We start from the raw sequence: 27,019 nt of genomic DNA on the forward strand, positions 1-27,019 counted from the left end.
CTTAGAATCATAAAGGCACTTTTGTAGTCTCTTGAATTGAAAACAGAGCCTTCGTGGAATTTACTGGACTTGACGACACCTTTGTCCTTTAATACTCTCTGGAGGTGGAAGAGCCCATCTGAACGTCCAAAGGAAATGCATTTCCTTTGTCGCCCTCGGTGCAGCCATACCGACCCTCCGACCCTCCAGAACAGGATGGTTGGCCCGAGAATGCTGTTGCTTCAGCATCAGAAAGGCTGGGCCTCTGTTGGTGGCTCAGACTATTCCTGATTTCTTTAGTCTTATCTCTCAGTTCCACGTGGGGGACATTTCTCAGGAGGAATCGAGCAAGCGGGAGTTTATATGGAGAATGCACTCACTTGTGGGGAACACGTGGAGTATTCTCCACCGTTATCCTCCCTACCTGGTCACATTTGGGGTTTTTGCTTCACAGAGGTTCCTATACCCAGGTTCTGAGGCAGATGCACCCCAAGGCCTCAGATCTCACAGAGCAAGGAACCTCTCTCTCTTCAAATGAGATTAAAAATGGAATCTGACCAGGCAGCCCTCAAACTTAGAAACATCTGCTCCAGAGTAGGGAGCTTTGGTTCCCTGTGGGTCAATTGCCAAAAACTGCTAAAAACTTCAGTTACTTTATGGACCCAATTCTAATGACATTGGCAAAAACCGTAAGACGATGACAGACCCCGAGTCCAACATTTATTTACTCTCCAGAGCCTTTATAGAGTTTCAGCATGGTTCCCAAGCTGGGGACAGACTGCTGGGCACGGTCCCCTCTCAGAACTGCATAGAGGTTTCTCTCACTTCCCTTTCTGTTGGTTCAGTCAAGGCTCAGACCCAGGTTGTCTCTCAGGCTTCTCCCAGTTCTCTTGGGCCACCAGAGACACAGCTCCATTTGTCACTTTAGATGGAGCCAGACTCTCAAACTCTGTTGGACTAGGTAAACAGTGGAGGGGTCAGGTCTTTTGTTTTGACCCCTTACATATGGGAGGGGACAGATGGGCACAGATTCTATTCAGTGTTCCTACGTTTCAACAGAGATGTCACGTTAAATACTAATAACCATGGATACCGATGATTAAGCAAGACAAGCAAGTGGAGCTAGGGACTTTTTATAGCTTAGAGGTCATCTTTGTCAGACGCGACAGCAATGCCTGAAGTCCAGGTGTCTTAGAAATGACGTTTGCATGGACAGTTTATGTTAGCCTTCTTGGAACTATGCGGGAAGAGGACATTTCTTCTTTCTGATTTTGCTAAGAGCTCTATTACGTACAGCTAGGATGGCCTGGAGTTTTCAACGCCGAGTACAGGAATCCTATTAGTACTGAGGGGAATAAAGGTGGGCCTGGGAAGTCCAAAACTTACTGTGTGGACAGGAAGAGGACAGAAAGAGTGGAATGTGAGGGCACGTAACATTCTGCGTCTCCCATTCCCACCTCATGGATTGTGTGAGATGAAAGGAGACGGGACAAGCGCTTGGCACCTGGAACAGAGAAAGTGCTCAATAAATGTTTGTTGTCATGATCATGTGTGAACAGTGCCTGGTAACTAGTAGGTGCTCAATAAATCTTAATGCCCACAAAGACCAGTCTAACGTCTTTGGGGCTGAGAGGTGGGCTGCTGTCTGGGTAGCAGTCAGAGATAGACAGGAGGCGGTCAAGGCCAAGGCTGAGCCCCCACTTTGCTTATCCCTTTTCTCATTTAATCTTCACAACAGTCCCACGAGGCAGGTAGAGCGGTGTCGACCATCACCATTTTTCAGAAGGGGATACTGAGGCCCTGAGAGACTTATCCCTCATTTAGGGCCCTTTAGCTATGGATCCCTGGATCTCTCATATCTTCTCTTATTGGGGGTGGGAGTAGAGGAGGTGGGGTGCTGGGAGTGGGACAGTCCCAAGGGCCCTCAGAGGGGCGGCTGCATTTGCTCATAGGAAGTCCGAGGCACCGGGGGCCTTCCAGGCCCGGGACGAGGGGCGGTCGCAGAGGCCCAGCCAAGGTCAGAGCCAACTTCTCCGAAGACAGTCCAGCCCTGCTCTCGGCAGGGAGGTGAGCACTGCCAGCCCGCCCCAGGCCCCTGCACCCTAAGGGGTGAGCCACTGCTTCTCCCCTCCCTTAGGTGCAGGCAGGGGTCTTGGGAAGGGAGGGCCTTTATGAAAGGGTTAGAGTTCTAGTTATGGGTGTCCAGCTTTCCCCTCTCCCAAAGAGCCAGCAGCTCTTGGCAAAATTGAGAAGGACCCCAAATTAATTCTTCGACGACAGCCCTTCAGTGCTGTTCGCTTCCTTAATGAGGTAGCTGCTGCTGCCTTGAGTTTTCAGGGAAAGCCTTGGGTGCATCAGTCTGGCTCTAAGGGCTGCCTGTCTCTCCCAGAGTGAAAATTTGTGTTTTTAAGAAACTCTTAGAGGGCAAGGCCCAGCCCAGTGGAACGTAGTATTGTGGTGGAAATTCCGGCACCTGATAGCCCAGGTTGGAATCAATCTCTTGGGGGAGGGGGAGCCGGAAAAGTGAGCAGCTCTTCGCAGATCTCTTTCTGGAACTGAGGAAAGTGGGTGAGAGGGAAGAGCTGACACCCCTGGGGGAAAATACAGAGACTCTAGGTACTTTTCGACCTGTTTGAATCCAGGCCGCTGTGGGGACACAGCTTGCCTCTCTCCCTGAGGCCTGGCTAAGAGCCCAGTTTCCTGTGCTCCTAGACAGAGGCTTCCCAGTCAGGGTCCTGGAGCCTCACCCACAACCTCACCTCATCCTCAGGTAACCACGCCCCTTGCGAAGCAGGCAGAGCCAGCCCGGAGCCGAGCAGAGCCCCCTCATCCCAGGAGCCCCAAGAGGCAGCCCGAGGGGGACCGGCGGTTCCAGGGTTCCTCACCGCCCCCAAGGACATCAGCCAGGACCTCTGAGAGGGAGCGGCGGACAGAGAGACCTCCAGAGAGTGGCTGGGCTGGTCCAAGACGGCCTCTGAGGGCGTGGCAGAGCCAGGAGGAGCTGCCAGGGTCTTGGGGCCCTCACAGACACCTGGAGAGAGGCTGGAACAGCCAGGAGGAGGGCCCAGGCCTGGGGGGCTGGCAAGAACTTAGGGAGCCCAGCCAGGGGGCTGTCAGAGCCCCAGAGGGAACATGTAGGGGCCCTCCCAGGGAGTCTGAGGAGAGCTGGGCGAAGCCGAGTAGCCCCCCTTGCCACAGGGGGCGGTCAGAGGCCTCGGTGGAGTCCCCCAGTAGTGGGTTGCAGGAGTCCCCTGACAGGCCAGCGCAGAGAGGCTGGGGCAGCCTTCAGGAGCTGTTCAGTCCTCACCAGCCTATGAGCTCCCCAAACTGTGGGGAAGGCCCAGCAGAGTTCTCAAAATCCTGGAAGCCTGAAACACCCACTGCTGTGGGCTGGGGAACGGAGGGAGCATGCCCGCACCTGCATGGCCCTGAGAGGCGACCTGGGCTTGACTGGAGGGACTTGCTAAGCCTTCTCGGGGTACCCAGAGTGGGGGCCTCGGCTTGCAGGGAGGAGCCAACGCTCACTTCCTATCTTCCAAGGCTCAACTGGGAAGGCCTCCTGGAGCTCCTGCAGGCCCAGCTACCCAGAAAGGACCCAGCTGGACACTGGGGTAGCCCAACCACAGCTTCAGGGCCAGAGCTGGCTTCCCCAGGCACAAAGGATGCCTTGAAACAAGAGCAACACAGCCAGCCCGAAGGCTGGACGGAGCCCGTCCTAGTCAATGGACACGGCCCCGGCCAGTGGCCCCAGAGCGTGGCCCAGCCACCCAGCCCTGCCTGCACCTCCACCCAGTGGCCAAAGACCAAAGTGACGAGTGGACCAGAGACCTCAATAATGGCTGGTCCTGAGGAGCAGGGCCATCTGGGGAGCAGGAGCCCTGCACAGGGCCCCAGCTCATCAGTGTGGGAGGTAAGTCAGCCTCACTTCTGAGGGGAAGCCCAATAGGCGGCCGCACCCCAGACAAGTGACCTTAGAAAGGCCTCCTCTCAGCTCCTGCACACCCTCCGAAGCTCAGCCCTACTCCTCTCTTCTGACAGAAACCTTTGCCAGCCACCAAAGTGGACGGCAGTGACAACGACCAACACTTCCATGAGCTTTAACTATGTGCTAAGCCCTGGCCTGGATGTTTTATGAGTATTTTCCTCACTTAATTTTCATAGCAACCTGATGAGAAAGGCACTGTCAATTTACAAATAAGGAAACCGAGACGGATATTAAGTCACTTGTTCAAGATTACACACCTGGGGCGAGGGTGGACCCCAGTTCTGCTCGGTGAAGATCACCCTGAGGCCTCGATCAGGATGCTCTGGCAGGGCCTTCTCTGCTCCCAGCCCCACTGTACCTGGTTTGTGTTGCCTCTGGTGGCTCATGCCTGACCCTGGCTGGGACTGCAGCCAGTGTGGTCGTGTCCCCTCCCCCTGCAGTATTCCAAGTTCCTCAAAGTCCAGGATGGCCTCACGTACCCCCTCTGACCCCCACAGCTTCTTTCAGGCACAGAGAAGAGGTTGCGTAAATGCTCACTGGTTTAAGTTGGCTGCTGAGACAGGCTGCTTAAATGAGGACCCACCGAGTCCCTTCCCTGCCTCCTTGGCCCAGTGCAGAGTCACAGAGTCGGTAGTACTCTGGTGCTGCTTGGAGCATTTATGTGAAGGTGGTGGGTGGGGAGGGTCCTGGAGGCCAGAGACCTGCAGGCTGCCTCGCCTTCCTGGGAATGCAGCATGTAGTTCTGGACTCCCAGCTTCTCCTGGCCCTGGTCTTCTCCTGTGTGGTAGGACCAACTGCTTCCCCGACAGCCACCACTGGGATGATGTGGGGCTCCTGCTCATTCATCTAACCCACCTCCTCTCCTCGATGTGCAGTCCAGCGCCGCCTCCCCCATGGATGACAGGAGGGTTTGTGGTGTGCCAGGCCCTGGGCCCAGTGCTTTACATGCTCTGCCTTTACAAGGCTCAGACCTGTTAGGCATTTGCTGGGGATCACACTTGTATAAGTCATGAGAAATAAGATCACGATGTCGGCTCCAAAGCCCAAGCTTTTAACCACCGTGTTGTGAGGCCTCAGAGCCCATGGCAGGACTACAGAGCCCCCTCCCCTGTATTTCCCTATGGCTTTTATCCATTTGCTTTCTAATTAAGTCAATGCACAGACACCAGAGATGCAGGGATGAGCCAACTAGGTCCTGCCCTTAGTACAAAGTGGAGTTTTGGGGGTCCCTAAACAAGAAGATGCTGTCAGGCTTGTTAGGGAGGCAGGTGGACCACAGGCAGCCCACGGAGGGTGAGATGCCACTAAATGCTGGGAAGCTGCAGGCTGGCTGGGTCAAAGGGAAGAAGGAGGGTTGAAAGATTCTTCAGCTAGATTTATTCCATGGTAAGGCTCAGGTCTCTGGGAGGTTAGGAGGTGGCACCTGGGGAAGGGCTTAAGGGTATTTCATGAATGACAGCAGAAGCACTGACTGGGTCCTGCTGGGGCTCCAGCTGCTCACCCTCTATGAAAATCCTTGGCATGGCATTCAAGGCCTCCTGGCCTTCCTTCCACCTCAGATTAGCCCTCTGGTTATGCTGAGCTGGCTGGAGAGCTCTGTAAGCACATCCCCCTGCCCTTGCACATGCTGTTCCCCTTGCCCAGGATGCTCTTCCCTTCCCTCTTCACTCACCAAATGCCTGCTTATTATGAATTCAAGTCTTAGATCAGGTGCCCTGTTCTAAGACGCCTTCCCTGAAAACTTACCCCACCCCCAGGTTGGTGATGTCTCCCTTCTGGGCTTGGTGGTTCTGCTACTCCATCTGGTCACATCTAGTTGTCATTAAGAAACACCTCAATGGAGGCAGAAGCGGTGCCTACTCTGTTTCTATACCTCTGGCCCCTGGCCCAGGGCCTGACCCAAGGAAGAACTCAGCTCAGTGGATGGTTGATCAGTGAATACATAGAGGCTTAAATGCATGCAAGAAACCAATGGAAAATGGGAGGGTCACTGGGTAGATGATGGATCAATGATAGATGATGGTTGTGTTAATGGGTGACGGATAGGTGATATATGCTGGACAAAGTGATGAATAAGGTGATGAATGGATGGATGGATGAATGTTGGGTAGACTATGGATAGATGGATGTTGCATGGATGGGTAAATGTTGTGGAATATGGATGATGAATGGTGAATGAACATTGGATGGGTAGATGGATGATGGATGAATAGATGTTGGATAGATTGAAGAAGGATACATGGATGTAAGATGGATGGACAGATGATGAGTAGAGGATGGATGTATAAATGGGATAATGCATGTTGGATAGATGAGTGGACAGATAATGTCAGATGGATGCTGAATGGATAGATGGATATGCAGATCTATCGATGTTGGATGCCAGATGGATGTTGGATGGATAGAGGATGAATGGATAGATACCAAGGTGGATAGATAAATGGAAATGGAAATAACATGGACTAAGATGTGTTCTTTCTTATCTCCAGTTCCAATCAGAGGAGCCTGAGGAGTCAGAACCAAGAGGAGGCCAAGACTCAGTGACTGACCAGAAGCAGGCAGACTCGGTAGTTGGGTCTTGGGTGTGAGCCCATGGGGAGGGGAAGGGAAGGAAATCAGATTGGAGGTGGGCTGAGGACCTCGGATGAGCTCTAGGGTCATCCAGACCAAAGTGGGCTCTGCCATGGGGTCATCTGTATACATGATGGGGCCTTGAGAAGAAGGGCTCTAGTGGAGCTGGGTAGCAGAGCCACCTTCTGGCTGAGAGGCCTAGGTGGGGTCATAGCCCAGAGCTCTGTTTTTAACTTACTAGAATGCCTTGAAAAGGTTAGCTAGAATGCCTTCCTTGCAAATGGCAGTTTGGCCCCGATAGTCTCTGAAGGCAAGGTCCCTTCTGGTTCTGGAGGGCTGGCCAGGCTGGGAGAAAGAGTAGAGCTTCTAGGAGCTGGAGCTAGAGAAGTACTGAAGAGGGTTGAGGAGGTGCTACAGTCAGCAGGACCTGGACAGTCTCCAGGGTCTTGGGGCAAGAGAGATGTATGCAGGCAGTGGGACCCACTGAAGCTGCTCAGGCCTGGCTGCAGCTGGAGTGCATTGCTCTGCCCCGCCCCTCCCTACGACCTGCCAAACAGACTGTTCTCATCACCCTCAGCCTCCAGAGAGGTGAGCTCAGAGCCGAGGGCCTGGGGCAGCCAGAAGCAGGGGGAAGGAGACAGGCTGTTTGGGGCTATGCTTTCCTTATCCTGCTGTTATTCTGCTGTTCCCCATGCCACCTTCTGAGAAGCTGGGTGTGACGGAGGGCATCTGTCTGGCAGCCTGGAGCCTCCAGCTCTGGCCCTGCCACTAGTCAGAGTCAGGGGGATTCTGCCCAAGTCCTCACTGTGTACATGAGGAAAGAAGGGGCAGGGGTGTTGTCCCAGGTCACACAGCCAGTCAGTGGCTAGACTCAAACTATAACTGGGTCTTGGGACCCTCACCCAGTGTTCTCTCTGCAACCTGCTCCCTACTTCCTGGCCCTGCCCTGATTCCCTGTGTGGCTTTGCACAGCAGCAGCAGCAGCACCAGCGTTCCAAGTGCTTGAGGGCCAGTCTTCCCATCTGTGAAATGGGAGGGGACAGGGCCTGATCACTAAAGGCACTTCCAGCTCTCACAGGGGCTCCGACAACTTTGCTCTTCCTCTTTCTGGGTTATTTCTTCATACTTCCTGGAGCCAGGGTTTCATGAACAAAGAGGAAATAATAATATAGGGGTCCCCTCTAGTCTCCACAAAATGAGCCTATACCAGTAGCACAGGAAACCTCTCGATCTATCCCCAGGCAGCCTGGGCTGGACAGAATTGATAACTACCTCATTCGTTCATTCATTCACATACACTTAGGGAGCACCTTCTGCATGCCTGGGTGTGGGCAGAGGTGAATTAGAGCACTAGCTTGGAGCTCGTGGTCTAGTGGTCAGAGCTGTGATGGGGGATGTGGTGGCAGGGTGGGGCAGTCATTCCCAAAGCCTTGGACCTGTGCTTTGATGCTTCATGTTCTGCCTCTGGTGAATCTCTGGGTTCCAGAGAGTCAGGACACCTGATCTCTGTCCTACCTCTATCTGCTCTTTGACTTTGGGCAAATGCCTCTGCTTGGCTGGAGCCTGTTTCCTCCAAAGTGGGAACATTTGTGGGCCTGTGGGGAAGGGGTTGTGTGGCTCCAGGTGCCTGTGATTCATTCCTTTCATAAAGGTGAGGCGAGTAGGCAGATGGGGGATTTGGGATGGGGCGGGGGGGGGCCTCGTATGACCTCTTGGCTCCAAATGGCTGTTGCCATGGAGAAGAGGGACCCTGAGTTCCCACATCTTTAGATATTTCAAGAGAAGCTGGAAATATGTAGTTATATGTTAAATCTCTTGCTTATTTAACAATAGAACCTAATGTAAAATAATCTGAAAACCCTATGCGGGCTGAACACACATCTATAGCCTGCTGGCCACCTGGGGTTTGACTTTAGGGTGGTGAAGATCATGTCCCCATCGGTGCTGAGCCCCAAGAGCCCTGTCAGGCAAACACCATATAGTGTGAACAAGGTAACAAGCTCTGTTCTCCGTAGCTCTGTGAGAGAAGGAAGATGGGAACCCTGGGCCTTTGAGGTGGACGTGGAAGAATGGGCAGGGGAGGCTGTAGTCAGGGACTCCCCATCCTGCCAAAGGGACCTGTGGGGCCAACACTGGACCCTGTTTGACAGGCAGACAAGAGACCAGCAGAGGGCAAGGCTGGGAGCCCGCTCAAGGGCCGACTGGTGACCTCCTGGCGGATGCCCGGTGATCGTCCCACGCTGTTCAATCCGTTCCTGCTGTCTCTGGGGGTCCTCAGGTGGCAAAGGGTAGGCTGGCTCCAGTGGGATGGGAGGGGTAGGGGTGGGGAGAGAGGGGGAGGAGAGGGAAGAGGTTGGTGTTAGTCAAAAAGAGAGAGTGGGGCCTGAGAATGAGGGTCCACGTGAAAAAGGAGATAAAAGCAGAGTACTGAGCACTCGCTGGCATCTGCGAGTGAGTGGGATTTCCCACTTCTAGGGTGAGGGGTGATTGAGTAACATATGCAGTTGAAAACTCCCCGTCAGCAACCAGGCCAAGGGGAGCCAGGTTGGCGGGGAGGGGAGAGGAAGGAGGGCCTGCGAGGGGCTCTGGGATTGCAAAGTGTGTCTCAGTTCTGGGCCCGAGCCAGTTTCACAAACATCTGGCATTACGTAACCCATCTTTTGCCCAAAGAGGCTGTAAACACTCAGGCCTCTGGTTCGGGGTTTCCTCAAGGACAGGGAGGGGAGGCAGCTGTGACTTGTTCCTTCTTGCCCCCTTCACAGCCTGAGAGAAGGGGCCTGGCCATCTCCAGGGGCCACTGGCTGGCTCATGGGGTCTCTTCTTTCCATGACAGGAGGACTCTGGTCCTCGTGTTGGCTCTCCTCCTCTGCCAGCACTAGACTAGCATATTAGAGACAATTTACCTATTTTACAGATGAAGGGACTAAGGCTCAGGAGGCCAGTTGACTTGCCTGAGGTCAAAAGGCTAGGGCTTAGAGGAGCTAGCCTCTTGCTGATTTTCCTCATTTCTAGATTAGAGAATGGCTGCGGCCAAACTCAATGAGCCTCAGTTGCCACATCCGTCTAATGGGAAAAAATCCATGCAGACACTGAGGGCTGGAGGGAGAACTCGAGGAGGTGTGATGGAGGTGGAGACAGCACGTCCAAACATTAACTTCCTCATCCACTTCATAATTTCCTTTCTACTGAACTTTGGGGGTTAAAGCGAGAGGGTATTCAGAAAACCTCTGGGTGGTACCTTCAAGCCAGGAGCAGGAATTACCTTATCGGCCTAACCAAAGGTCACCAACAGGAAGCAGCTCTGGTGGAGAGAGGGGAAGAGAAATGCAGAAAGGCCTCTGGGGAAACGATGATGCTGATGACAATCAGCATTTATTGTGTACCTACTCTGTGCTCAGTTGTGTTCAGTGCCCAGCATGTCTGATTGTTTTAATCCTCACCACTAGGCATACCAGGTACAGTTCATATTGTCCATATGACAGATGAGGAAGTGAAGCTCAGAGAGGAAAAATCCCTGGTTCTAGGTCACACAAGAGGCAGAGCTGAGATTCGAGATGCCCCCGCCATCTCTGTGCATCTGGATCTCCCTGAGTCTTCCCTGCAGCCCCGAGAGTCTCCACAGATTTCCCCCATTAGACAGATGTGGCAGCTGAGGCTTGGCGAGTTTGCAGCTATTCTCTCATCCGGGAATAAGGAGAATCAGGAGCTAAAGGACAGAACTGGCTGCCAGTGGAGACTCCCAGACAGTTATTTAGAGCAGCTTCAAATATCTTTCAAGCTGGATAGTGAAATTAGTCTAAGGTCAAAAGCTGGGAAGCCTAGGCTTGAGTTCTATCTCTACACTAACTTGTGTGGCTTTGGGCCATTGTCTCCCTTCTCCTAGCCTCACGTCGTTATCCTCGATAGAGTAATGGTTTGAGACTGAATTACCCCAAAGTTTGGTGGCTCTGTTTAATAACTCACTCCTGGGTCCCTAAGCCTATGCCATCTCTGTCTGACCAGGGCAAGTCGTGGTAAGGGAGTCATTCCTTCATTTGTGCTGTCATTCATTTGACCAATGTTTACTAAAGACCTCCTGGAAGTTGAGGCCCTGGGCTTGCCTCAGGTATAGACAAAAAACACTCCAGCCCTGCTGACAAGGAAAGCAGAGTTTGGTGAGGACATTGACATGTCACTGGTTAGCACACAGTGCAGTTGTCCTGTTAGTAGGGGAATGTACAGATTCAGGGAGCACTGGGCAGGGAGGTGACACAGAGAGTACTGGGCGGGGAATTGTTTCAGGAGCACTCGGCAAGGAGAGTATAACTCTGTGCTGGGGGCGCTTTGGCTTCCTTTGGTCTGAGACTTGAAGAATGAGAAGGAATTTTCCAGGCAAACAAATATTTAGAGGAAGGGGAGGGAGAGAAAGGGAGTGTATGTGTGTTGGGGTGTGTGGGGGGCGCACAGAAGACAGGAAAGGAAATGTTCCGAACATGGCAGAGAACAACATGTGCAGTCTCATCTGAGATACAAAGGACCTGGCTCATTCTGGGAATTCTCAGCAGTCCAGAGTTGTGTATCCTAGCATGTAAAATGTGTGCGTATAAAGATGGAGGACAGCGGGCGGGGGCCAGATCCGGATGCTGACTGCCTGGAACAAGAATATAGAGCTGATCTATTAGCACTGGGGAATTGCTGAACTTTGAGCAGGGGAGTGATCTGATCACTGGGTTGAGGGTCCTAGAAATGGAGTTCCGGAAGCCAGGAAACCAGTAAGGAGCCCAGGCCACTGGACCAAACAAAGCACGGGTGGTAGATCTCCAAAGGACCAAATGCCTGAGTGAGGTACAGGGGTAGGGTGGGAAACTCAGCATGGGGGTGCCAGAAGGCCAGTGTCTAGAGGAATATGAGCTTATCCTTCGCTTCATCCTCAAGGTGGAGGAGAGACTCCCAGTGAGAATACTGGAAAAGATCTTCAGCTCCCTGGGCTTCCATTTCTTTATCTGGGAAATGGGGATAGTAATTATAATTATGATAGCAATAATTTTTGACCCCAAACTGAGATGGCAGAATAATTGAAATGTCAGTTATTCCAAGCTCCCCTGCAACTCTACCAAAGGATAGCTAAGTAGGGATAAAGGAGTTTGTCCTAGGCGCTTTACTTATATTAACACTTAATCCTTATAGAGACCCTATGAGACAATAGCATTACCCCATTTAACAGAGGCTGAAGTTGAGGCACAGTGAGATAAGTACCTTGTAGGGTTTGAATCACAACGCCACGCAAGCTACTACATTCATTTAGGGTCTAATTCCACCAAGGTCCCTCCACTACTGCAGGGCTTAGATGAACTCCTGCAGGCTAGAAGCCTCTTAAAAACTGCCAAGTCCTCTGGGAACGTGGGTGTACACCTATACCCAAGAATCCAAAACGAGGTTTTTAAGCCCAGAAAGATCTGCTCATAAGGAGGGTGCATTTGGGGAAGACCCTACCACCATTCCAGAACTCTCTCTGTGTGAAGATTGCTAGGAATGCCGCCTCTTATTACTTGTGTGACCTTGAGCAAGTCGGCTCACTTCTCTGAGCCTCCGTTTCCCCAGTAAAATGGGGACGAGGATACTTTCCTGTCAGGACCGTGGTGAGGACGAAAGTCTATTACATAGGTAAAAGCAGGACTCGGTGAATGGGACGCAATGAATTGTTAGTGCTGGGTGCTTTGCCCACGTCCCCTTCAAACCGAGGCGCCAAGCCCTAGTGGACCGTTGCTGCGTCCGGCGGATCGCGGCTGGGGCGGAGGGGACGTAGCCTGGACGACGTGGGGGCCACACCCCACACTCCCGCACGGTGGCCGGACGGAGTCACCTGCACGATCGGCCGTTCCTTCCGCCCAGCGCGCCTGCGGCCGGAGCTCGGACCGCCTTCCCTTCCCTCCCCACCCCGCCCCCACCGGCCCGCCAGGCCCTCCCTCGAGTTCCCGTCCCGTCGCCGCAGGCCCCGCCCCCAGCCTGTCCCGCGCTCCCATTGGCCAGCCCTCGGCCCCCGCCGCTGTTTGTCCCAACTTCCCCGCCGCTCATTGGCCGGCCCGGGTCCTCCCAGGAAGTTTGAAAAAAAAAAAAAAAGTTTTATGGGCGGATGGAAGGGGCCGGGGCAGCACCGGGGAAGGGTAGGGCCGGAGAAGCGGCGACGGGCGGCCGAGAGGGGTGGCGGTGGCGGGAATCCCGCGCCGCTGAGCCCGGCCCGAGAGCCCTCTCTACCTTCCTGCTTCCTGCTCCCGCTGCCCCGGGGCGCCGCCATGACGGTGAGTGCTCCCAGGGGGCAGCCCCTCCTCGCCCCAGGCCGGGGTGAGAGCGACGGCCCGAGCCCAGCCGCTCCCCTCCTGGGCAGCCCCCTCCTCATTTCCCGGAGGGGAGAGAAGGTCTCGGCCGGAAGGCGGGGAGACTCCAGCGGCAGGGCCGGCCGTCCTGCCTCACCTTCGCCCAGCCTCCTCCTTACCTTTCCGGCCCAGGAGCCCGGGCGACCCCGAGGACGTGGGAACGCCCGGTCCCAAGCACCCCCTTCCTCATTTTTGCGCGGCCAGTCACGACTGATACAGAGTGGCTCTCTCCCACCTCCCCTCCTGTCCCCTTGATGAAGACCTGACCTGATTCCCCCAAGCTGTAAGATCCTTAGGGGCTCTCCGGACTCCGGACGGTGGGAGGAGCGGAGATGGACCTGGCCCGAGGCTGGAGAGAGGCGCCCCCTGGCTCAGATGGGTCGTGCTGACCCGGGCCTGGGAGGACCGCCCACCGGTATGGGCGCTGGCCGGAGGTTGGGTGGGTGAGAAGGGGCCGCCGCGTCCCATCCTGTCTGGGAGCTCTTCCCAGGATTTCTGAGATGATACCCTGCATGATACCCTGTTCTCCCGGGCTTGCCTATTCGCCGCGGCGCTGGGGCTTTGGGTGGAACAAGCCCGGGAGTGGAGGTGGGGGACACGTTGGCGGGATTTGTCTTTCTCTTGGAGATGAACCCTAGTTCCATCAATAACTGTGCCTTATTTATTGCGCCTCACAGCTGGTTTCACCAATATCCCCATTTCACACTTGGGTAAACTGAGGCTTGGGGAGAGGCTTTGGTGAGTTGCCTGAGGTTACCCTGAATGTAAGAGAAGGAGTAGCCCCTTTCCAGGTCATTCCGGCCCTGTGTTGTTCTGGAAGGGAAGGGCAGGGCTGCTTTTGGTTTCTAACAAGCGCCTTAGGGAAGCTCTGACAGCTGGTGGGAGAGGGGAGTTGAGCGGAGGGTGTTGTGCATGCGCCTCTCCCCTTTCCTAAAGTGAGTGGTGTGGACTGAGTTGCTAGGGATGGTGGCTGCGGTTGCTGAGAGGGGCCCCTGCCCTGTGAGTGTGATGACCTGGCCACTGCCTGGACTTCCTCAGCCTCCGCACATCCTGCCACCTCCCTGCTGGCCCTTCCTGTCCTCAGCAGCTTCCCCTGCCCCATCAGAGAGCAGAGAGGGATGCGGGGGGAGGAGCTGAGCCAGTGTCCTGTTCCCCCCACCCCAGGGTACCTGCCAGGCCCTGAACAAGGTGCTTTCACTTGATCAGAGTTGATTCTCTGAGGTGGGTGGCAACTCCCCATCCAACAGGTGAGGACACTGAGATGTAGAGAGGTGAAGTAACATGCACCAGGTGACACAGCTGGGCCCTGCTGAGCCAGAATTGGTATCCGGGGTTGTCCCAGTTTTCTCTGTGGGGCGAGATAAGAAGTGTACCCAGTTTCCTCTCCTGGAGAAGCACTTGCTCAGCAAGGGCGAGGCTGCTGGGGGCAGCATGTGGGGTGCTAGAAGGAGGGACAGCACAGCCCTGCTGGTGGGAGAAGCTTTCCTGTGATTATAGGACTTTGTCAGGTGGAAGTGGACTTAGGGTGGGAACAGTGTGAACAAAGGCTGGTGGTCACATCTGGGGAATGGCAAAAACATAGAAGAGGGTCTTGGAGAAAAGGGGCCCAGTCAAAGGCCAGGAAAAGCAGCTTGGTCTTTGGTCAGGGCCTTGGGGAGCCGTGAAGGGTTTTGGAGCAGAGAGGAAGCTGACGATCACCACTGACAGTGTTTGCTGGTTTCAGCCTAGCCGCCTGCAGATCTGAGCCTGTTCCAGGATGGCCTCCCTCCTATACCTTCCTCACACCCTTCCTCTTTCTCCCGCCCATCTCCCTACCTAAGAGATCTGTATAGATCAAGTGGCAAAGGTGCTGTGAATGGGTAAATGCGTAGAGGCTTTGGGAAGCCGGGCGTAGAGTCGGGATCCACTCCACCTCCTGCCTGAGCCCAGGGCAGCCTTATTCCAGAGCCTCGTTCCCCAACCACTGCCTGGCATCAAATTATATACCCGTTCACTTGTTTACTGTCTGTCCCTCTCCTGACTTCCACCAGGACAGGATCCACATCTCTTGTTCACAGCTGACTTCCTGGTCTAGAACAGTGCCCGATGCTTAAAAAAAAGAAAAGAAAAAAGACTCCATAAACATTCTCTGAGCCCCTGGGTCATGGGGCAGGGGGGTGAACGGTGCATATTCCTGCCTGTGAGTTGCTTCTAGTAGAGCCTGCGAGGGACATGTAAATGGCTTCAAGATAATCATGGGTACAACAGAGGCCTCTCTGAGGGACCGTGGGAGGTATGGTGTGTACTGGGACACTGGCCTCAGAGGAGGCAGTTAAGCTGGGTCTTATGCGTGAGTAAGGGTTTTGCCTGGTGTTCAGGAAGAGGACACAGGCATTTGTGGAAGACCTGGAGTCCTGATGTGTTGAGGATCAGAGAGGATGTATGGTGACATAAACCCAGGGACCCCAAAGCAGGGAGAGGCTAAGCCAGAAGGGTGGGCTGAAGCTTTTGTGCTATCCTAAGGCAGCTGGACCTTGCTTCGAAGCCACCTGGAGTCATTTCTGGGGGTTTTAAGCAGACTTGTGACACAGCCTTTCTGAGTGAGTCCCTCTGCCAGCGTGTGCTTAGAGGAGGCCCTTTCGAAGGTCCAGGTGGGCTGGAGGGAGTGCAGACCTGTGGCCACAGGAAGGAGGGTGGGCTGTGGGAGCCTGTCAGAGCTTCTGAAGGGAGAAAGGAAAAAGTAAGCTTCCTGCAGGTGGAGGAAAGGCGGCTGGGGCCCGAGGAGGTGTGTGCGAAGGTGCTTCGTGAGAGACTTAGGTTGTCAGAACTTCGACCCGTGGAGGGGGTTCCTCCTCTGCCAGCAGTTTAAAAGCACGTTGGCGGCCTCCTCTCCCCGAGGTCACCATGCCATCCTGTGCCTGATGCGTGTGACGTGTTTGTACCAACTTCCAGAGGATCTCTGAGCTTTTCCATGGGCGGCACATTCAGTCCTCTTAAAACTTGAGAGAGGGCCCTCCCGGGCCCTCCCATCCTTTACCACATTAGGCAGCTAGGCCCAGGGAAGGGATGTGACTTAGGTTACTGCGACTCCATTTCCCAGATAGCCCCCCTCCCATGGGGTCTCAGTCAGTCTGTCATTCCTGCTGGGGAGCCCTTCCTCAGCCTCTGGAAGCCAGTGGCTGATCTCCCAGCCCTGGCCCAGTCCCATTGGCTGGGTCTCCTTCCCAGGGGCTCTCCATGAGCCATCCAGAAAGCTGCAGCTTCCTCAGGACCAGGGGTTGGGGGTGGGGACTGTCTCCAAAGCACAGAAAAGTTAGACAGGAGGTAGAGGAAGGTGGATATTCCCAGGTTTTCCCAGGGGTCTGGCCACAGAAGGTCCCACTCTGAATGCAGGTGGACCCAGGTAACTTGGTGGTCCTGAGCAGGGCTCCCAGTCTTCAGTCTTAGCTTGGGACTGTCCTGGACAGCTTCTTGCACCCAGGGGGAACGGGGCGGGGAAGAATGGAGAACGGATAGGGAGAACACCACCCCAGGGTTTCCCAGGTCTGAGCAGAGTCCGTGTCCCTTCCCTCAGACAGGTGTGCTGGGAGGAGCTGCAACACAGGGGCGGGGCTGCTGGCCTGCTGAGACCCAGGGGCCCTGGTCCCACAGCTGTGGCTGTGGATGGCTCTGGATGTCCAGGCTGTTGGCCTAAGCTTCTCTCAGGTCACTTACTCCACCCGAGGAAGAGGAGAATGGGGTTCCCTGGGAGGAAGGCGGGTCAGGGGAGGTGGCCAGGTCAGGTGGCTCTGGTTTCCAGGTTTCCAGCTGCCGTTCTCACCGCCCACCCCACTGAGCCATGCCACCCGCTCCCTCCATGTAACCAGACACCTTGACCTGGTGAGGCTGCGATGCGGGCGCTGATAGGTGGGCTCAGAGCCATGGCAACAGGTGGATGCCTCCTCCCTGCCCACCAGCCTGGCCCGCCCTGCTCTCCTCCCTGCTGGTGGGCAGGAGCTGAGACTCTGCAGAGGGACAGGGACTTAGACGAGAGAGCGAGATCTCCCCAATGGGCAGGGAGAGTCTGATAAGTGCTGCCCACCAGATGGACCTGGCCAGAAGAAATGCGGGATGAGGAGCTTCTTCATCTCGGCCTAGGTGGGAGTACATAGCTCATAGACCCCCATGGAACATGCTACAGCTGAGAGCCTCCAGACCCCAGGGCCGTGCCCCCCTGGGCAGCACCCAGCAGGCAGGACTTGTTAGGACTGGCCCTTCGAGAGATCTAGAGGGGACCAGATGATCTTGGACCCAGCCTCTGCCTGGCTCCATCTTTCAGGGTCTCTAGGAGATGAAGGAAGGGCAGAGCTGGTTGGACTACAGGAATGTCAGTGGGTTGCGGTGGGTTGGGGGTGGTCGGGAGCAGTAAGGCATTTTCTGGTGGGCCGCCTGGCCTTGTCACTGAGAGGAACTGGGTGGTTTGCTCATCTGCTGGTCTGCTCTGTTGTCTGAGCTCTCTAAGGGTCTCTTTATAGATATTCTCTTCAGTCCTCGCCTCTCCCGTTCTTGGGTGAGGAAGTAGGCTGGTGGGAGGGGAGCTTGGACTTCTCTGGTGGACGCGCCAATCACCTGGCCCACCCTCTCAGCCTTCAGAGACTGCCCGATATTGGGGAAAGGGGCCGAGGCTACTTCAGTGGCTGGGGAGCCTTCCTGGATTTGGGGGGTTACCTGGGCCCTCAGCTCTCTCTCCTGGCTTCCTAGGCCCCCAGTCTTATCAGACTCGGCCAGGATAGGCACAGCACCCCCTTCTCTCCAGCCCCATTGGGTTCTCCACTGGGTCTCACTCATCTGCCTCTGCATCTCCCCATAGCCCGATCTGCTCAACTTCAAGAAGGGATGGATGTCGATCTTGGACGAGCCTGGAGAGGTAGGAAGGCTGAAGTGGAGGGGACAGGGGTGGCTTGCTGCAGGGTCCCATAGCATCCTTGGGGACAGCCCAGGAGGCTGAGCTGCTTCTCTGGTCTCTGGGTGGAGGGGGCCCAGGGTGAGGGTCAGAGTGGGAACCTCGAGGGCAGAGTGTTCTTCATTTAGTCAGAAAGAGGGCCTTGGGCTGTGGGGGTGGGAAGGCAGAGGCCTCCCGGAGCAATCTGCAGTATGTAAGAGTCACCAAGGAGGGGGGCCTCCTAGTCCCTCAGGCCCTGTACCCCATTCTCTCCTCTCACCAAGAGCCCTTGGTCCTCCCACCCCTTGATTAATCTTCCTGGTGGTCCTGGGGTCGCCTTTGATTGGGGACTGAAAAGGATCCCAATAACTCAGGCCTGCAACAACCCCCCAACCCGGGAAAGGGGCCCAAAACAAAACTCCCAAAAGCCCAACAACCCTAAACCCAAGCCCCATTGGTTGAGTCACAGCTTCCTCTGACCTCAGTGGCCACATCTGTGAAATTGGCATTTCACAGGGTGGATAACTGAATCTTGGAGCTCAACTGTGCGAAGGGTCCCACATAGCCCCCAGGGCCTCAGTAATAACCCTTCCTTTTCTCTAATGTGTCCATCCCTAGAACCAGAAGGGACAGTGGCCTTTTACTGTCTCTCCCCTTTCGGCTGCCAGGCTGGAGCTGGCTTCCTGCCCACCTAGCCTGGGAGGGGACGTCTCCCGCCCCCGTCCTGCATGCGCTCGCAGCTTGGGTCTGCATGCAGCCCGCATGCCGGGAGGGCTTGGAGCCAAAGGGAATCACATTGTTTATCCGACCCACGTGCTTTATTCCCTCCAGCCCACAGCTTTCCGTACCCGCTGCCTACTCACCGGTCCACTGGTGGCTGCGCTCCAGCGCACAGAAGGCCTGGCACCCCGCCAGTGACCCGTCCTGGCCTCCCCACCCAGGGTCTGTGGAGGGCAGAGAATATGGGCCCCACCCAGAACTGGCCTTACTCATTCTCTTTCACAGGGTTTGGAATGTCCAAGCTGGAAGGGCCCTGGGAATTCGGCCAGCTCAGCCCTTGGTGCACAGACAGGAAACAGGCCCACAAGGGCTTCCACCTCTTCCAAGCCTAGCACCACCTTGGGCAGACCCAGGCCTAGAACTCAAGGCGCCTGAGGCCCACAGAGCTCCGTCTAGCTCCCATCTCAGATGGTCGTAGACTAGGTCTGGAAGGGCCAAAGAGATCATTTGGCACAGAACCCCTGTCCCGCTTTACAGAGGGACAGTTGAGGTCCTGAGCAGCAATTCAGGCCACTCAGTAAGGGCAAGGTAGTTGTGAGAGGGCCAGCCTTTTAGAACAGTTCCCAACAATATAGCACCTGACCCTATGCCAGGTGCCACAAGAGACATACAGGGAGAGCCAGGAACTTCTAACCTTACAAGAAGGATTAGGGACTTCTTTACAAGTCAGAAGACTGAAGCTCAGAGAGGTCGAGATACTTAATTAAAAAGATACACAGCTAGCAAGAGATGAAATAGTTATAACCTGGATCTCTTGGATGCTGAAACCCTGTTTCATGGGGAGGCAGTGTGGCAAGTAGAAAGTGTCATCCTGGCACATCCTTGAAAACTTACCATCTTGAGGAAAAAAAACTAAGTACTTGAAATAATAGTTGATAGAGCTTGGTGATATGTGGGATCCCCAAGAGATGCCGGGGACTGGGTGACATGCACTGATCTGGCAGTGGGTAGGCCTTGACTGGCATTCCAGTGCATGGCCAGAGCCAGAGGAGGGCTGAACTTGGCACATTTCATATCAAGTTGTTCTGGCGCCCCCACCTCTTTCCAGGGTTAAGTTGGCAGGAGCCGAGAGAAGCAGTACAGAAAGGGCCTCGAATAGTAAATGTACAGATAATGCCTCTCAAGCTGGGCACGCACGTAACCAGCACCCAAATCGAGAAGCAGAATACGACCAGCGCTTAGACGCCTCCCCCTGGGCCACCTTCCAGTCCTGCCCTCTGCGATACCTGTCCTTGGCCACTGAGGAGATCCAGAGAGGCATGTGGAAAAAGATCAGGGACATTCTGGTCTCTGGTTTGCTGGGCAGGTGACTGTATACGGGTCATGACCCCTTCCTGGTCAGCACCGGCAGGATTTGCTTGTAGGAGCCTTGGCCATCTTGGGAGAAAGGGTTGGGACGGGTGTCGAAGTGTTCGCATATCAGAGCAGGGCCCCCAAAAGGAAAGGGAGCTTGTGGTCACTGAGGAAGAGCCGACCATTTTACAGATGCCGCCCCTGAGGCCGAGAAGAAATGGAGGCCCAGGCTTCAAATGTGGATGTTCTGACTGCGCTATGTCCTGTCCCCTGCCCCTCAGCAGGGCAGATGAGGGTGCCAGACCCCTACCGTGAGCGTGGTTGACCTGGCATTGCCCAGGGCGCCCGCAGAGTGACACACGCACTGATTCCGCTCTCCTTGCCACCCCCCTCCCCTCTGCTCACTGCCTCCTTCCTTCACAGTGGAAGAAGCATTGGTTTGTGCTGACCGATTCAAGCCTCAAGTACTACAGGGACTCCACTGCTGAGGAGGTGAGGCGAGGCGGGAGGGCTCCCTCCCCCATCAGGTGCTGGGGTCCCCTGCAAGGGCCTCGGGGGGATTTAGGTGGGGCCCCCGGAGTACATGGACCTTCATGGCCTTCCTGCTGCAGGCAGATGAGCTGGATGGCGAGATCGACCTGCGCTGCTGCACGGATGTCACCGAGTATGCAGTGCAGCGCAACTATGGCTTCCAGATCCACGTGAGGCTGTGTGCGGGGGTTCGGGGGGAGGCTTGCCTAGAGGGCCCCCTGGAGGAGGTGTTGGTGTGGAGCACAGCTGTCCATCCAGACACTGGCTCCTGTCACTCCTTTACCCAGAGGCCCTGTCCTCAGAGCCAGTCAGAAGCTTTACTGCCAACACTTAGCATGTCTCGGAAGATCCTGGGTATCATTGGCAGGGGTGGCTCAAATGCTGGGGAGATCTTGGAGCCAGCAGTGCTCTTCCAAGGTAGTGGGGGTTGGTTTTGCACCCTCCGTTCACTTCCAGGCTCAAGACACCCTCTTGGGAGGGAAGGGCTGCCCTCCCCAGGGTCCATAGTTGGGCGGGGAGCGCTGGGGCTGTCCACATGGCAACAAATCTGTGTGGTGGACTTGCAGACCAAGGATGCTGTCTATACCTTGTCGGCCATGACTTCGGGCATTCGGAGGAACTGGATTGAGGCTCTGAGAAAGACCGTGCGTCCCACCTCAGCCCCAGATGTCACCAAGTACGTGCTGGGCTGAACCGGGGCCTTGGGGAGGCATTTACCCTGGGGTCTAGCACTCCTCTGGGGGCTCTCTGGCTGTACCTTCTGGGCCTCAGTTTCTCTATCAACAAAATGGGGAGAGTAGTGAGCATTCTTAGCAGTTCTCTAGAAATACATTAAGAATTTGGTGTTTTACTTCTGTCTGTCTGTATGCCCCACATCCTGAAAGGGTGGGCACAGGGCTTGGCTCTTCAGTGAAGATGCGGATGAGTCAAAGGCCCCCGGTGGTGGCTGACTGTCTGTGCTGTGGGGGCTGTGTCTCACCCTGTGTTAGGGAGAGGGGATGGCTAGGCAGTCTGGGGGTGGGGCTTACTCCCCCTGAGGTCACTGTGGGTAGAGTGGCGGGAAGGCTGAGTTACCTGATGGTAGAGCCCCCACACAATATGAACTCCAGATGCCCAGGGGTGCTGGGATTTGTAGCTGTGGGCAGCAGGAATGGAAACACAGTATTGAGGGGCACTGAGCACAGGAGGCCCCCCTGTCTGGCCACAGTCTGGCTGTTCAGCCCGAGGCTTTCTTGCCTGAGTTTCGGATTCCTCATCTGTCAGACCGAGTGTTCTTAGGATGCGCTCAGAGGTCCTCTGTGAACTGAAGCACAGTGTGGCTGGACTGTTAATATATAGGCTCAGCTGCGGTAACAAAGAAGCCTCAAACACAGTATCTTAAACAGGGAGAGGTTTCTCTCTTCAGAATAGTCCAGAGGTGTCTAGTCCAGACCCGGTGGGCAACTCCTGGCCCTTAACTTGCAGCTTTGGCTCTGGCTCAGGGGACTGCTTAGCTTCTCCTGGAGTCCCAGATGGAAGCCAGGCCAGCTCATACCCAGTCCTTTAAGGATGTCACCTCTCATTCCTACTGGGCAGAAGGTAGTCACATGGCCACACATAGCTGCAAGGGATGCCGAGCAGTCTGGTTTTGGGCGGGACGACCGCACACCTAGCTATTATTACGGTGGAAGAAGAGCACTGCCACGGTTGTTGTCTTCACAATTTGTGCCCTATGCGCCCAGCAGTCACTGTTCACCTCCTCGGCAGTGACCATGGACACCTCCCCTATTCTACTGCGAGCCTGTTGAACCCAGCACCTTGACTCAAACCATACTTTTAATACTAACACTCTGATCACCATTTGTAACGGACTTCCTGGGTGCTTTACACACATTCGCCCACCTAGTCCTCACATCCATCCTGTGAGACGCATTGTCCCAAATTACAGATGAGTGACCGAGGTTCGCTGGGACAGTTCCCAGGGTGTGTAATGATGACGTTCTAGTTCTAACCTGTGGGTGGGGCTGCTTCCTCTGCTGGTGTTTGTCCAGGGGCCCCGGCACTCGGGTGGCACTCCAGAAGTGCTCGTTTGGGGAGTGAGTGGGCCAGGTCCTGCCTGACGCAGCTCCGCTGGTACCCTAGGCTCTCAGACTGCAATAAGGAGAACACACTGCACAGCTATAGCACCCAGAAGGGCTCCCTGAAGGTTGGGGAGCAGCGCATGGGCTCCGAGGTCATCGGCCGGAGTGGCCTGCGGAAAGCAGATGGACAGCGGCCGTCCCTGGACTACGTGGAGCTCTCCCCACTGACTCAGGGCTCCCCTCAGAGGGCCCGCACCCCGGCTCGCACTCTCGACCGCCCGGCCAAGCAAGAAGAGCTGGAGCGGGACCTGGCCCAGCGCTCTGAGGAGCGACGCAAGTGGTTTGAGTCTGTGGATAGCAAGGCCACGGAGACACCGGCCGGTGAGGGACCGCGCCGGGGCCTGGGCGCCCCCCTGACCGAGGACCAGCAGAGTCGGCTCAGTGAGGAGATTGAGAAGAAGTGGCAGGAGCTGGAGAAGCTGCCCCTGCGGGAGAACAAACGGGTACCTCTCACCGCCTTGCTCAACCAAAGCCGTGGGGAGCGCCGCGGGCCCCCAAGTGACAGCCACGAGGCACTGGAAAAGGAGGTATGCATCACAGCCGGCTTCTGGGAGCCCCCTCAACCCACCAACACCCCTCCTATCCCTGCAGTCATGCTATGGCATGTATCTTGCATACCTACAGTGATGGGGAGCTCACCCCTGATCCACTGTCTGACACATCAGACTCCTTGTAAACTGGAATCTTCTCTCCCAGACCTTAGGTTCCCCCCCACCCACCTTAGTTCTGTCCTTAGCTACCATAGGGAAGGGAAGAGGGCTGAGAAGGGAGAGGCCATTTATTGAGCATCTTGTGCTGGGCCCTCTTTAATCACGTGACCCTCACAGCAGTCTTATGGTCCCATAGGGTGGACCTCATCACAGTTTTACTGATGGGAAGGTGACGCTCAAAGATATTCTCCTGCCACATACATAATGTAAACACCTGTGACCACTGTGTCCTGTTCTCAGCCCGGTCTAGTCTTCTCTGGGCTAAAGCTCTTCCGGGTCATTGACCCCCACTATTTAGGAAACAGCTGGAAGGTCCTCCTTTCCTGCATATCCTCACCAGGGCCACCTCCCCCTAAAAGCTTCTCACTGCCTCCCGCTAGCCCCCTCCGTGCTTCCAGGCCTCCACTGACCTCGCCTCTTCCCTTCACAGGTCCAGTCTCTTCGTGCCCAGCTGGAGGTATGGCGTCTTCAAGGGGAGGCTCCTCAGAGTGCACCCAGGTCCCAGGAGGATGGTCACATCCCCCCAGGCTACATCTCGCAGGTGAGGCTGAAGAGCTGTTTTGTGGGTGATGGGGGCAAGTTTCTGGTTGCCATGTTTTCAGAAAACAGCTAAATTTGGGGATCCTTTTCTGTGTACGAGAACCATGTGAAGCGTTTGACAGGCCTTGTCTTGTTTAATCTCCCCAGCGGGTAGTGAGCACTGTGCCCATTTTACAGACAAGGCCACTGAGCTATGAAAGGTTGTGTGACTTGCCCAAGGTCAATCAGCCTGCAGATGTCAGAGGTGGGATTTGAGCTCAGGTCCTGCTGTCTGCCCTCATGTGACACTCTGCACTTGGACCATTTTCCCCACACCGCCCTGGGGAAGTGGAGAGCCAATGGGGAGTGGAAGCCCCCAACCGGCAGACCCCTGGGAGTTGCTCCCTAAATAGGGAAATCCTGCCCATGCCTGCCAGGCCAAGGCCCTCACAAGGTGGCCTGTGGGACCTGGCAGCCTCCAGTGGTCCTCGGGAGATGTGTGGTCTGCCTAAGACAGCAGTTCTCAACTGGGGCTGATTTTGTTCTCCTGGGGACATTTGGCCATGCCTGGAGATACTTTGAATTGTCACCACTGGGACAGCTAGCTCTCCAGAAAAAAATACACATGTGTATACACACATGCACACTTATATATGTCATATATACACACATATGTATACATATATATAAAGTAATATATGGTAAATATGTTGATTATAAATTTTATTAATACAAAGAATGTTTAGTGTACAACTTACAAATAAAAAATACATAGTACTTTTTATTGTGAATTTCATATAGCAAAGGAATACTTCCAGTGATTTTTCCGAATGCTTGTATCCACAGCTAACTGACAAATGGGTGTCATTCTAACATGAGTGTTGATTGACATTTTTGTTTATGTAAGTGAGTAAGGCGGGAAGACACTTTGATACTTTACTCGGTCAATGTCATGAGCAGTTTCTTTCCTGAATTGGAAATAGTTTTCTATTGAGAATATTAAGACTATTTCTTCATGTTTTTTTTCTATTTACAATGTGATGGTTGTAGATACAGTGCACATTTAAGTTTAATCTGCATTATTAGCATTTTCTCATCGCTTATTTAAGTCTAGACAATCAACAAAACAACAGATCAAGTCCTGATTTGTAATGTTTACCAATGTCCATGGTGTAAATACTCCCACTGTGGCTGAAGGACCTGAACACGGAGTTGGGAAGATATGTGTATGCCATTAGAGAACATTTCCACCATACAGATACCGAAGACATAAACAACCTCGAGAGCATAGATAATAATAAAATGCAGTGAAATAATTAAGAAGTGATGTATTTTGAGTATCAGCTTTGTTTTTAATGTAATTAATTTAATTGTAATTTTAAATAATGGCCGTGCTTAACAGCTGCGTTCAGAATTCCTAAAAATTTGACAGTCAGCTGCCTCTAGCCAGCACACTATTGCCCGAAGCAGAAAGGAATGCTGGGATCCCAGGGTCTGACCAGAGGAGTCTTCTAGAAGTTCCAAGGCGAGAGGTTGCTGTGCAGGGTTCTCAGGAAGTCTTCTTGGGGGTAGGCTCCAAGTTGAGCACTGGGATGAGGTGGGGGGAGGGGAGGCACCTGGGCTGTACCAGGAAGGGGAAAGGCGAGGGGGGAGGTGTGGCTATCCTAGAGACCTCTACTGCCAAGCCAAGGGTTTGGGATTTTGTTGAACACACCTGAGTAGGTTTGGGGTCTGACAGTGACACCAGGAAGATGGTTTTGGGGTGAAGAGGGGCTTGGGTAGGGGCAAGGCCGATGTCAGTAGCTAGAACAATGACTAGGAGAGAAAGGGACGTAGGAGGATATATGGAGGGAGGAGAGTTAAAGGCCCAAGGAAGACAGCGGGGACCCTCCAAGGGGACCTAAGGCTGGGGCTGCTGTCAAGGTCAGGGGGCCCATCTGGGGCTGAGTGGTTGATGGAACATTCGGTTGAAGGGAGATAAGGGCCAAAGGGAGTTGAGAGCTGACGTGAGGGCTAGCTTGGGGGTCACCTGACATGGGAAGTAGGGAGAAGGCAGATACCAGTGTTGTCAAAGGCTCCCCTGAGGCCAGAGGCAGGGGTGGGCGGGGCATCACCAGGCAGGGCGGGGCCTACCACTGTGGCCTGAGGCAGCTGGGACCACCTCAGTGACCTCACCTAGAGGGTTCCAAGCTGTGCCCTTGGAAGCCCAGGGGCCGCCTTTCTGGATGGGTCCATTCGCGAATCAAGCGGTAATTGGGAGCAGCTCTGTCTTTGTCCGTTTTACTATTAGAATGTTTATTAAATTTCCTTTGGAAAAAGATATCTGTCACCGAAACGAAGTTTGAAAAGCACTTCTCTAACTTCTCAGGGCTGTCAGCATTTCGTCCTACTAGGTGGGATGGGCAAGGGGAGCAGGCGGAATTGGGGGGTGGGAGGTGAGAAGGGAATAAGGGGAAACAGCGCAGAAGACGAGAGTGGAGGAGAGGCCCAAGACGCCGAGGGTGCCAGAGCAGAGGAGCTGAGGCGCCAGACGAGGCGGCTGGAGATGCAGTGGACCCTGGAGCGGTGACAGCCGGGGTGGGATCCCCCAGCCTGGTCTCTCGGGCCGAGTGGGTGCCCTTCTTTCACCTGGGGGGGCTTGCCACCACAAGACAGCACCTGGGGGGCCTGGGGCTTCACCCACTGGGGCCGTAGCACCTCTCTAGCAAGGGGGACCCTTCCAGCCTATTGCAGTGGGGGCCATTGGCATTTCTTTATCCACTTTGATCAATGTCAGGGGTGGCAGCTGACACTTTGGGCCCTCAGGATGGTAGGTCAGAAAGCAGCACCTGGCCTTCTAGGAGCCCCTCCTCTTGGGGTGGTTCCCACCTCTTGACATCAGCCCCCTGACACCCTGTTAGCCTCTGGCTCCACCTGCCTGATCTGGCCCTTTAAGAACAGGTCTCTACCCCCCGTATTTCTCAGATCTCTGCAGGTGGGTGGCTGGGTGGGTGGGTGATCTTGGCAAACGGGTGCTGGCTTACCTGAGGGACTCTTGGGAGTCAGTTTTATGGAACCTGTTTTACAGATGAGGAGACTGAGGCTCAGAGGGAAGGGCTTGGCTTGTTCAGGTGCACTCTGTGGTACAGCCAGGATTAGGACCCAGTCTATGGGACTCCAAAGCTGTGTTCTATTGTTCTAACTCAGGGGACACATAGAAGAGAGGCACAGAGGCCCAGGAGGACGGATATCCCCTGCTCACCACGTAGACCGCCAAGACCCACAAGGCCTGGCCTTAG

At 54.8% G+C, this 27,019-nt stretch overlaps 1 protein-coding gene across 3 annotated transcripts in view; it reads left to right on the plus strand.

Moving 5' to 3' along the window:
• Window positions 1-27,019, plus strand: part of TRIOBP (TRIO and F-actin binding protein) — a 52,793-nt gene that overhangs the window by 15,280 nt on the left and 10,494 nt on the right. Inside the window, exons 7-16 of one of the 3 annotated variants that reach the window (XM_023527427.1) lie at window positions 1,932-2,046; window positions 2,750-3,880; window positions 6,454-6,531; window positions 8,686-8,823; window positions 17,717-17,773; window positions 20,285-20,353; window positions 20,473-20,562; window positions 20,959-21,068; window positions 22,514-23,039; window positions 23,653-23,763. In XM_023527427.1, the coding sequence (XP_023383195.1) occupies window positions 1,932-2,046; window positions 2,750-3,880; window positions 6,454-6,531; window positions 8,686-8,823; window positions 17,717-17,773; window positions 20,285-20,353; window positions 20,473-20,562; window positions 20,959-21,068; window positions 22,514-23,039; window positions 23,653-23,763 (2,425 nt within the window). Of the gene's footprint in view, window positions 1-1,931; window positions 2,047-2,749; window positions 3,881-6,453; window positions 6,532-8,685; window positions 8,824-12,616; window positions 12,814-17,716; window positions 17,774-20,284; window positions 20,354-20,472; window positions 20,563-20,958; window positions 21,069-22,513; window positions 23,040-23,652; window positions 23,764-23,909; window positions 25,069-27,019 lie in introns of those variants that run through there. The other 2 variants (XM_011387602.2, XM_011387596.2) reach the window with 2 other exon arrangements.

Source organism: Pteropus vampyrus, unplaced genomic scaffold, assembly GCF_000151845.1.
Source record: "Pteropus vampyrus isolate Shadow unplaced genomic scaffold, Pvam_2.0 Scaffold16, whole genome shotgun sequence".
NCBI classification, from domain to species: domain Eukaryota; kingdom Metazoa; phylum Chordata; class Mammalia; order Chiroptera; family Pteropodidae; genus Pteropus; species Pteropus vampyrus.